General features: G+C 39.8%; 1 protein-coding gene across 1 annotated transcript in view; it reads left to right on the forward strand.

Moving 5' to 3' along the window:
• The window catches only part of HECTD1 (HECT domain E3 ubiquitin protein ligase 1), a 699591-nt gene that overhangs the window by 596990 nt on the left and 90119 nt on the right, over positions 1-12482 (forward strand). The window contains exons 30-35 of the mRNA XM_053711863.1: positions 6772-6857; positions 6959-7086; positions 7163-7364; positions 7449-7586; positions 7923-8530; positions 8773-8851. Coding sequence (XP_053567838.1) covers positions 6772-6857; positions 6959-7086; positions 7163-7364; positions 7449-7586; positions 7923-8530; positions 8773-8851 — 1241 coding nt within the window. The remainder of the gene's footprint in view (positions 1-6771; positions 6858-6958; positions 7087-7162; positions 7365-7448; positions 7587-7922; positions 8531-8772; positions 8852-12482) is intronic.

Here is a 12482-nt window from a genome sequence, read left to right on the forward strand (position 1 = left end):
GGAAGTATCATCCTGCCTATATATTTCCGCCTCTAGTTCTTCTTCCAAGAGTAATCTCCAAGATTCTGAAGGAATGCTCGTTTGTTCTGCTGGTAGCTCCAGCATGGCCTCACAGGTTTTGGTATGCGGATCTTGTCCGGATGGCCTCTTGCCAACCGTGGACTCTTCCGTTAAGGCCAGACCTTCTGTCGCAAGGTCCTTTTTTCCATCAGGATCTCAAATCCTTAAATTTAAAGGTATGGAGATTGAACGCTTGATTCTTAGTCAAAGAGGTTTCTCTGACTCTGTGATTAATACTATGTTACAGGCTCGTAAATCTGTATCTAGGGAGATATATTATAGAGTCTGGAAGACTTATATTTCTTGGTGTCTTTCTCATCATTTTTCCTGGCATTCTTTTAGAATTCCGAGAATTTTACAGTTTCTTCAGGATGGTTTGGATAAAGGTTTGTCTGCAAGTTCCTTGAAAGGTCAAATCTCTGCTCTTTCTGTTCTTTTTCACAGAAAGATTGCTAATCTTCCTGATATTCATTGTTTTGTACAAGCTTTGGTTCGTATAAAACCTGTCATTAAGTCAATTTCTCCTCCTTGGAGTTTGAATTTGGTTCTGGGGGCTCTTCAAGCTCCTCCGTTTGAACCTATGCATTCATTGGACATTAAATTACTTTCTTGGAAAGTTTTGTTCCTTTTGGCCATCTCTTCTGCCAGAAGAGTTTCTGAATTATCTGCTCTTTCTTGTGAGTCTCCTTTTCTGATTTTTCACCAGGAAAAGGCGGTGTTGCGAACTTCTTTTTAATTTTTACCTAAGGTTGTGAATTCCAACAACATTAGTAGAGAAATTGTGGTTCCTTCATTATGTCCTAATCCTAAGAATTCTAAGGAGAAATCATTGCATTCTTTGGATGTAGTTAGAGCTTTGAAATATTATGTTGAAGCTACTAAGAATTTCCGAAAGACTTCTAGTCTATTTGTTATCTTTTCCGGTTTTAGGAAAGGTCAGAAGGCCTCTGCCATTTCTTTGGCATCTTGGTTGAAATCTTTAATTCATCATGCTTATGTCGAGTCGGGTAAAACTCCGCCTCAAAGGATTACAGCTCATTCTACTAGGTCAGTTTCTACTTCCTGGGCGTTTAGGAATGAAGCTTCGGTTGATCAGATTTGCAAAGCAGCAACTTGGTCTTCTTTGCATACTTTTACTAAATTCTACCATTTTGATGTGTTTTCTTCTTCTGAAGCTGTCTTTGGTAGAAAAGTACTTCAGGCAGCTGTTTCAGTTTGAATCTTCTGCTTATATTTTCAGTTTTTTTCTTTATAAGATTTAAACTTTATTTTTGGGTGTGGATTTTTTCAGCGGAATTGGCTGTCTTTATTTTATCCCTCCCTCTCTAGTGAATCTTGCGTGGAAGATCCACATCTTGGGTAGTCATTATCCCATACGTCACTAGCTCATGGACTCTTGCTAATTACATGAAAGAAAACATAATTTATGTAAGAACTTATCTGATAAATTCATTTCTTTCATATTAGCAAGAGTCCATGAGGCCCACCCTTTTTTGTGGTGGTTATGATTTTTTTGTATAAAGCACAATTATTCCAATTCCTTATATTTATGCTTCGCACTTTTTTCTTATCACCCCACTTCTTGGCTATTCGTTAAACTGATTTGTGGGTGTGGTGAGGGGTGTATTTATAGGCATTTTGAGGTTTGGGAAACTTTGCCCCTCCTGGTAGGAATGTATATCCCATACGTCACTAGCTCATGGACTCTTGCTAATATGAAAGAAATGAATTTATCAGGTAAGTTCTTACATTAATTATGTTTTTTTAGCCTGTATTCTGGTAAGCGCAAGGGTCAGAAAGTCACAGCTGTTACAATATCTTTCTGGCTCAGAAGTTTGGTTTGCTTGTCTTACTTAGATGCGGGTCAGCAGCCTCCATCACAGATTACGGCACATTCTACTTGTGCAGTGTCTTCTACATGGGACTTCAAAATTGAGGCTTCGTTTGAACAGATATGTATGGCTGCTACTTGTTCCACATTGCATTGTTTCACAAAAGTTTTAATTTTTTTCAGCTGAGGCATCTTTTGGGAGAAATGTTCTTCAAGCAGTGGTGCCTAGTCTTTAGGACTGCTTTCCCTAAAAATTTTCCCATAGGTTATGAATTTAATTTTTAGACTCACTGTCATTAGAAAGAATATTATATCATTTATGTTTTTCCAATAAATTACTTTCTTTCTTAGCAGCGAGTCCACGAACCCACCCTGAAATAGTGTAGTGGCAGCAGTCTTATGGCCCCTCTTTACCCCTATTTATCTCTCTACTTTTCCTTATTCTCAGCTTGAACTACTCGGAGGGTAGGTTAAGTCGGAGGGATATTTACTGCTCTGTTTTGGGTGTCTTTGCCGCCTCCTGGTTGCCATGTGGAGTATTTTCCCATCGGTTATGAATGGATTTTGTGGACTCACTGCAGAGAAAGAAAATAATTTATCAGTTAAGCATAAATTATATGTTTTTTTTTTATTCAGACAGGTCATACCATTTTAAAGCAACAGTCTACACCAGAATTTTTATTGTTTTAAAAGAGTGATAATCCCTTTATTACCCATTCCCTAGTCTTGTATAACCAACACAGTTATATTAATACACTTTTTACCTCTGTGATTACTTTTTATCTAAGCCTCTGCAAACTGCCCCCTTATTTCAGTTCTTTTGACAGACTTTTTAGCCAACCAATGCTGACTCCTAGGAAACTCCACGTGCGTGAGCACAATGTTGTCTATGACACACATGAACTAACACCCTCTAGTTGTGAAAAACTCAAAATTCATTCAGATAAGAGGCGGCCTTCAGGGTCTAAGAAATTAGCAAAAGACCCTCCTAGGTTTAGCTTTCAACTAAGAATACCAAGAGAACAAAGCAAATTTGGTGATAAAAGTAAATTGACAAATGGTTTAAAATTGCATGCCCTTTCTGAATCATGAACGTTTATTTTGGACTAGACAGTCCCTTTAAATAAGTTTCCAGATTACTTCTGTTATCAAATTTGCTTTGTTCCCATGTTATTCTGTGTTTAAAATATACCTAGGTAGGATACTGGGGTACTACATGGCAGGAAATGGTGCTGCCATCTAGTGCTCTTGCAAATGGATAACATTCTTTCAAAGCTGCTGCCATATAGTGCTCCAGAAACAGGCTGACTCCTAAGCATACATTCCTTCTTTTCAACAAAATATTCCAAGAGGGGGGCAGAGCCAACTCTTAATGCGGCAGGACGCGTCTTAGTGAAGCTCCTGATCATAGCCTTAATAATTTAACCTAATTCTTGCGACCAGGTACGATATACATGAGAAAAGTTGTACAATTGGATACAGGAATACGATATCTGTCTATATTGGCGGTCAGAGGCGGAAGTTCCGACAGCATTCCTGATCTATGCTCTTCAAGAATGCTCCATACAATTACAGCTAACTAGACCTTAACGACCTTTTCACAGAGAAGTATTCGGCTGAAGAGGTTATATACACATACATTTGTAAGCCTAGATAACGGAACAAATTGATATATATATATTAATTCTACAAAGGCAGATATACATCAGGAATGAATCTGTGGAGTGAGATAGTCGGCCCTTGCTAACCAAGATAGCGGAGACACACTGCAACGTGAGGAGACTGCTGGAAACTGTACACAACAGCCTCTCATATCTCGAGCGGAGGTTAATTTCAGAACTGTTGCCTATGGACGTACATACCGCTAATGCTAGGGGAAGGTATGGAACAGAGACATGGAAATTGGCTCAGAACTGGGTTGCGCGGCAAGAAGCATCAACACCTACAGCTAGGGTTGCCACCTCGGCCATGTTTTCCTAGACACTTATGAGTTATACATGCTGCAGGGTGTACAGGGAGCAACATGAATAGTGCTGTTCAGTGTCACTATTTGTTTGCTGTTTAGTGTTGTAATTCATGTTCCTACCTGCACATCCTGCAGCATGTATAACTCATAAGTGTCCAGGAAAACATGGCTGAGGTGGCAACCCTACCTACAGCCCTCCCATAGAGCGGACCGATAACAAACTTTCCGTGCACCTAAACTCCATGTCGCCATTAGCAAGTGAAATTCCCACCGCTCTGCCAGTTCTCAGGGGTGCAACAAACAGAGGACTTCCCCAAAGTGAGGAGAGTGGGAAAAGGGCTTATATGGGACAAATACTTCCCTCAGCGTGAAGAAGCCCTGCAACTACAACGCAACTCAAAGATATTGGAGACTACTGTTTTTAAATTGGTTATTGCAGATGGAGGAGCAAGCATAGATGCGGCTTTGGATATATATCTGGAGTGTTCCTCATCAGCTCTGAAATATCTATCCCAGCCTCTCCAATGGCTTTACCATACTATCTTGCACAAGTAAATATATATAGCGACAGACACCTGGTTTTTACAAAAGGTTGTGGTAGGATAAATCTTGAACCTACTGACAGTCTCTCCCAGATGCACATTCAGCAAACTGCCGTGGGACTATCTCCGATAGTAGTGATATTTTTTAAGTAGTTTTTTTTACCTGTTACTGTTTTGTGTGCCGTTAGTTACACCAACATATTTGGCTATATATATCATATTGAGCTGTTCCATACCCTAAGAGTGTTAACTATATTCTAACTTTATTTTTAATGGGGGAATTACCTATATTATGTACACAGAATGTTTGTTATAGCTAGGATTTTTCACTAAATATGAATACCTGAGCTTTAAGTATTTTACCTCTTACTGTTCATAACCAATTTAAAGCTACTGTTAAATTAAATAAATAGCTTTGGGTCAAAACCTCTTGCTAGGAGAGGGCTTCAATGTGAGTATGGCTATAGTTAGCTTAATAGGATCTCTTCTGGTGTTTCGTCCTGAGGGCTGAGCATATATATTGATGCAACACGATGGGCTTATTCTAGGGAGATAGTTCATGGAGATTCTCTGCCAGCAGCCTGGGGCGGAGATATCCAGATCTGTTCATTAAGCGAGGAAACACCACAAATCTATGGTATTAATAAAAATCTTGCTATGCCCATACAGTTTAGAAATCCCAAGAATTCCATGCTTTATACCTTCCCTCTTGCTATGGAACACATAAGCGACAGCTACATCAGATATATATATATATATATATATATATATATATATATATATATATATATATATATATATATAAGCTATTTATACTTAGCATTGTGAGCTTACCTCTAAATAGTCCACGGGTGAGCTGTATCGATTTCTAAAAAATAAGTTCCCACTAACTATACTCTGCAGCCTCTATGGGTATCTTGCACCATGATAAGGTATAAGAGTCCTATTATACACAAGTTATTTAGTACCATATGCATCTGGTTTCAAGATTGCCCTAAATCTCACAATCACAGCATAAGACAATTTACAAATCCAGTTTTTGTTCTCACCAAAATTAATGAGGCACCTACAAGAATCTACAAATAAGGTACCTACAAGAATCAGGTGTCTATATTATAATATAAGGAAGTACTTTTGTTCAAAATGTTAGTTATATAGCAGCTATTAGTCATTTTGTTCAATAATCTACTTTACTATCCTTACCCTACAGAGAATGACAATTTCTTACCGACAATTTCGATTCCCCCCCCCCCCCCCCCCAATATGCCTATTTGATAGGTACAGGAAAATACTTCCTTGGAAAATGTTATTTTATTCGTTTCCCTGTCCCCTTAAAACCTCCCTTCAGCCAAACTCAATGTTCAGGGGTCCTGGAGAGACCCTAGCTTACTACTTGGGGATCAAACGTTCTAAGTTGCCTAATTATGATACAAGGGGATATATGATCATATTTATAAGTAAAAACTAAAAAAATTAGGCGACCCATAACCGGCTTATCTCTCCATATAAACCTATACATTTTGAGATAATTCTTATCCCTAATACTTTACATTATTCTATGATAGTGTTTACAGGATGTCCTATTTTACATTGCTCTGTAATATTTATATATTTTGTTACTGGATTAGCTGAAGAAAAGTCAATTATTGGATTGTATGTTGTTTCATCTCAATAAAAAAATATATATTAAAAAAATATATATATATATTCCAAGAGAACAAAGAAAAATTTATAATATTAGTAATTTAGAAAGTTGGTTAAAATCGCATGCTCTAAATGAATCATGAAATAATTTTTTTTTATATCCCTTTAATTTCTGACATGATACATGCCCCACTGGCACTCCAAGCATCTGCAGTATTTAAAATGCTGGCGCAGTGAAAATATCCAGCTATGCTTCACATGCACGTGCAGAGAAAATTGACAACAGTAAAACAGTGATACATTTTACTAGAAGCATTTTTGCCAATACATGTATGTTGCAAATATGTTTCTATTCAAAGATGGGATTAATCTGCATTTACATTTTTACTGGAATGTCCCTTTAAGGAGGAAAACAATGTACATGTATATGGTATCACTTTAATGGCTGAGAAATATAACTTCTACAACTTTTGTTAGTGAATAAACACAAACCTCCATAAAAACAAAAAGTGTAAAGTATTTTAATATAGCCTATTTTAGATGCAGAAGAAGTTAGAGTAGTAGCCTACTTTGGTATTGACTTTGTTACCTCTTTCTTTCAAAGGGAATTTTGATAGCACAAGTCTTCTCTGTGTTTACTGTTATAACAGCAGGTGTTTGTAAAAATATATTCTGCTTTTGTGTGAATATTGCTTGCTTGTTTTGTGACCTTCCCACTTTTTTTGCAGAGGATGAAGAAATGCTTCTATTTAGTGTGCCTCCAGAGGAATTCACCAGTAAAAAAATCACCACAAAGATACTGCAACAGATAGAGGTATGTAAGTTGTGCTAAAGAGAGTTGCATTACGGTGCAGCCAACATCTCCAGTGGTTAAATTTAATCAGAACATTATGATCATTGTTTATCTGAATATAGGAACCTTTGGCTCTGGCTAGTGCAGCTTTGCCAGACTGGTGTGAGCAATTGACCAGCAAGTGCCCCTTCTTGATCCCATTTGAGACAAGACAACTTTACTTCACTTGTACAGCATTTGGTGCATCCAGGTATGGTATCCTAATATCTTTTATTTCTCAGTAGTAATCACTGGAATGTTATACACATTTTTCTCATTACATTTAGAGCTATTGTATGGCTCCAGAACAGACGTGAGGCCACAGTGGAAAGAACCAGGACGGCAAGTGCAGTGCGCAGGGATGACCCAGGAGAATTCAGAGTAGGGCGACTAAAACATGAGCGAGTAAAGGTGCCAAGAGGAGATTCACTGATGGAGTGGGCCGAAAATGTCATGCAGATCCATGCAGACCGCAAGTCGGTGCTTGAGGTAACAGCAGACTTATTGGATGTTTGTTTGTCTATAAGTTATGGTATCTTGTAATAATTTCTCTGCCCTTTTATCTTTTTACAGGTTGAGTTCCTTGGAGAGGAAGGGACGGGGCTGGGCCCCACCCTTGAATTCTATGCCCTGGTGGCTGCTGAATTCCAAAAGACAAACTTGGGAATCTGGTTATGTGACGATGACTTCCCTGATGATGAATCACGACAGGTAAGTACATAGCTCATTGGAAGTTGATAGAATTGATTTGGGTGAAATCTGTGCTGCAAATGAAACCATGCTTGTTTCTGTTTAAAACATTCATAATTGACATGGCTGTCAAGTAACACCAGCATTGGATACATGAGTATGATTACACAACAACACTGATTCATGGTTAAGAAATAAAGATACCTAAAATAGGCTAATTAGAGTAAATTTGTACAAGAGCTTACAATCTATACAATAGTTGGAATCTGCGTAACAAAATATTTAGTTTACATAGTTGAATAAAGCTGGGGTGGTTTTTTCTAAGCTGTTATACTTATTTTATATGTGTTTTCACAGGTGGACCTTGGAGGTGGTTTGAAGCCCCCTGGTTACTATGTGCAGCGGTCATGTGGTCTCTTTATAGGTCCCTACCCCCAAGACAGTGAGGAACTGGACAGAGTGACCAAGCTTTGCCACTTCTTGGGAGTCTTTCTTGCCAAATGTATTCAGGACAATAGATTGGTGGATCTACCCATTTCAAAGCCTTTCTTCAGACTTATGTGCATGGGTGATGTTAAGAGCAACATGAGTAAACTATTATATGCCTCCCGGGGGGAGGATAGTGAACACTGTACTGAAAGCCAGTCTGAAGCATCCACTGAGGATGGACATGATGCTCTTTCTGTGGGTAGCTTTGAAGAAGACTCAAAGTCTGAGTTTATATTGGACCCACCCAAGCCAAAACCCCCTGCATGGTTCCAGGGCATACTGACATGGGATGACTTTGAGCAAATAAATCAACATCGTGCCCAGTTCCTAAGGGACATTAGAGAGTTAGCTGTAAAAAGGAGGCATATTTTGGGCAACCGGAGCCTGTCAGAAGATGAAAAAAACACACAACTTCAGGAATTGATGCTGAAGAATCCTTCTGGTTCTGGGCCACCTGTCAGTATTGAGGATTTAGGGTGAGCTATGACATAATGGAGCCTTTTTGTTTTGATAAATATTGCTAGATAGCAAATGGATTTGTGTACTCACTGAACCTAAAGAAATTATCATTCATTCAAAGGATATTTAGTTTTGTTTTGTTTTTAGCACTGTTGTGTTATTTACTACAAATGTATTTTGTTTGGCCCCAGTGTTCTGAAATTCTGATTGTAGAAAATGTGAAAAATATTACTAACCTAAGATTTCTATTTTGTTTCAGACTAAACTTCCAGTTCTGTCCATCTTCTCGGGTTTACGGTTTCACAGCTGTGGATCTGAAACCAAATGGTGAAGATGAGGTATAAAAAAAAGTTTCTGTCCTAACTCATTTTAATTGCCTAAGAAGGTTGCAATAAAAATATTCTAGCTTGGAAAGGGGGAATTCATCTCTGAGTCTCTCTCTGTGTCTCTCTTTCTGTGTCTCTCTCTCTCTTTCTCTGTGTCTCTCTTTCTCTGTGTGTGTCCCCCCTCTCTCTGTGTCTTTCTTCCTCTGTGTCTTTCTTTTTCTATCTCTTTTTCTCTCACTCTTTTTCTGTTTCTCTTTTTTTTCTCTTTCTCTCTCTCTCTCTCTCTCTCTCTCTCTTCTCTTCTCTTCTCTCTCTCTCTCTCTCTCTCTCTCAAAATTGGTTTTCATGTCCCTTTAATCCCTTTTATGTGCATGACGATCCATTGTCATGCTTATCAACACCCCAGTGCAGAGGACGACTATGGGGTGAGTGGCTCAAACAACCCCCAATCTTGCCCCCCTTTTTGTGTTTGAGGAACAAGTGACGTGGGTCACTTGTCTAGCACAAACAGGGTGGGAGATGTGGGCTCTATTAGGGCCCATCTTCCTCTGATTAAACTGCACTTTAAGTGCTGTAACTGCTTTTCTCCAACATTGGTGTGTCCGGTCCACGGCATCATCCATTACTTGTGGGAATATTCTCTTCCCCAACAGGAAATGGCAAAGAGCACAGCAAAAGCTGTCCATATAGCCCCTCCTCAGGCTCCGCCCCCCAGTCATTCTCTTTGCCGCTCTGAACAAGTAGCATCTCCACGGAGATGGTGAAGAGTATGTGGTGTTTAGTTGTAGTTTTTTATTCTTCTATCAAAAGTTTATTTTAAAATAGTACTGGTATGTACTATTTACTCTGAAACAGAAAGAGATGAAGAGTTCTGTTTAAAAGGAGTATGATTTTAGCAGCAGTAACTAAAATCAATTGCTGTTCCCAGGCAGGACTGTTGAGCCCAGAGAACTTCAGTTGGGGGGAACAGTTTGCAGACTTTTCTGCTCAAGGTATGACTAGGCATTTTTCTAACAAGACTGTGTAATGCTGGAAGGCTGTCATTTTCCCTCATGGGGATCGGTAAGCCGTTTTCTTAGACTCAGAAAGAATAAAAGGGCTTATTATGGACTATTAACTGGTGGACACTCTTTAGGGCTAAATCAATTGTTTATTTAAGTTATTATTTAAAGTTTGAAGTGGATTTCACACTTTTTATTATTTGGGGAATGTTTTTTTTCGCCAGGCACTAGTTAAGACACCTTCCCAGTCAGGAAGGGCCTTTCACTGTAGTAGGAAGAGCCTCATTTTCGCGCCATTATTGCGCAGTTTCTTTTGAGTGCAGTGCATGCAGCTGCATGTGAGAGGGTCTGGTATCCACTGAAAACGTTCCTAGAAGGCTGGAATTGGTATCGTATACCCCCCTGGGATAGGTGAAGTCGCAACAAAGGCTGTGGCTGGGACTGTAGTGGGGTTAAATTGCAAACGGCTCCGGTTTCCGCATTTTAAGGGTTAACAGCTTGAAAATTGGGGTGCAATACTTTTAATGCATTAAGACACTGTGGTGAAAATTTGGTAAAGATTGGATAATTCCTTCATTGTTTTTCACATATTCAGTAATAAAGTGTGCCCTGTTTAACATTTAAAGAGACAGTAACGGTTTTGTTTAAAAACGGTTTTTGTGCTTTATTATCCAGTTTAAGCCTGTTTAACATGTCTATACCTTCAGATAGATCATGTTCTGTACGTATGGAGGCCAAGGTGGTTCCCCCTTCTAATGTATGTGATAATTGTGCCATGGCCTCCAAACAAAGTAAGGACAGTATTGTCACATTTAGTAAGGTTGCCCAGGATGATTCCTCAGATGAAGGAAGTAGGGATAGTTCTGCATCCTCTCCTTCTGTGTCTATACCAGTTATGCCCGCGCAGGCGCCCCCTAGTACTTCTAGCGCGCCAATGCTTGTTACTATGCAACAATTGACGGCAGTAATGGATAACTCCATAGCTAATATTTTATCCAAAATGCCAGCATTTCAGAGAAAGCGAGATTGCTCAGTTTTAAACACTGTAGAGCAGGAGGGCGCTGATGATAATTTATCTGTCATACCCTCACACCAGTCTGAAGTGGCAGTGAGGGAGGGTTTGTCAGATGGAGAAATTTCTGATACAGGAAGAATTTCTCAGCAGGCAGAACCTGATGTGACATTTAAATTTAAATTAGAGCATCTCCGCGCATTACTTAAGGAGGTGCTATCTACTCTGGATGATTGTGACAATCTGGTCATCCCAGAAAAATTGTGCAAGATGGACAAGTTCCTAGAGGTCCCGGTGCACCCTGATGCCTTTCCGATACCTAAAAGGGTGGCGGACATAGTGAATAAGGAGTGGGAGAAGCCAGGCATACCTTTTGTCCCTCCTCCTATATTTAAGAAATTGTTCCCCATGGTCGACCCCAGGAAGGACACATGGCAAACAGTCCCTAAGGTCGAGGGGGCGGTTTCTACATTAGCCAAACGCACGACCATTCCCATTGAGGACAATTGTGCTTTCAAAGATCCTATGGATAAAAAATTGGAGGGTTTGCTTAAAAAGATTTTTGTACAGCAAGGTTACCTCCTTCAACCTATTTCGTGCATTATTCCTGTCACTACAGTGGCGTGGTTCTGGTTCGAGGAACTGGAAAAGTCGCTCAGTAGGGAGACTCCATATGAGGAGGTCATGGACAGAATTCACGCACTTAAGTTAGCTAATTCCTTTATTTTAGACGCCGCTTTGCAGTTAGCGAGATTAGCGGCGAAAAATTCAGGGTTTGCAATTGTGGCGCGTAGAGCGCTCTGGCTAAAGTCTTGGTCGGCGGATGTATCCTCCAAGACAAAATTGCTTAATATCCCTTTCAAAGGTAAGACCCTTTTTGGGCCAGAATTGAAAGAAATTATTTCAGACATCACTGGGGGAAAGGGCCATGCCCTCCCACAAGATAGGCCTTTCAAGGCTAAGAATAAGTCCAATTTTCGTTCCTTTCGCAATTTCAGGAACGGACCGGCTTCCAACTCTGCAGCCTCTAGACAAGAGGGTAACACTTCCCAGACTAAACCAGCTTGGAAACCAATGCAAGGCTGGGACAAGGGTAAACAGGCCAAGAAGCCTGCTCCTGCTACCAAAACAGCATGAAGGGGTAGCCCCCGATCCGGGACCGGATCTAGTAGGGGGCAGACTCTCTCTCTTTGCTCAGGCTTGGGCAAGAGATGTTCAGGATCCCTGGGCACTAGAAATAGTCTCTCAGGGTTATCTTCTAGAATTCAAGGAACTACCCCCAAGGGGAAGGTTCCACATTTCTCACTTATCTTCAAACCAAATAAAGAGACAGGCATTCTTACATTGTGTAGAAGACCTGTTAAAGATGGGAGTGATACACCCAGTTCCAACTGTGGAACAAGGTCAGGGGTTTTACTCAAATCTGTTTGTAGTTCCCAAAAAAGAGGGAACTTTCAGACCAATTCTGGATTTAAAAATTCTAAACAAATTTCTCAGAGTTCCAGCGTTCAAAATGCAAACCATTCGAACAATTTTACCTACAATCCAGGAGGGTCAATATATGACTACCGTGGATTTAAAGGATGCGTATCTACATATTCCAATCCACAAAGATCATCATCAGTTCCTA

The sequence above is a fragment of the Bombina bombina genome, chromosome 1, assembly GCF_027579735.1.
Source record: "Bombina bombina isolate aBomBom1 chromosome 1, aBomBom1.pri, whole genome shotgun sequence".
Classification (NCBI taxonomy): domain Eukaryota; kingdom Metazoa; phylum Chordata; class Amphibia; order Anura; family Bombinatoridae; genus Bombina; species Bombina bombina.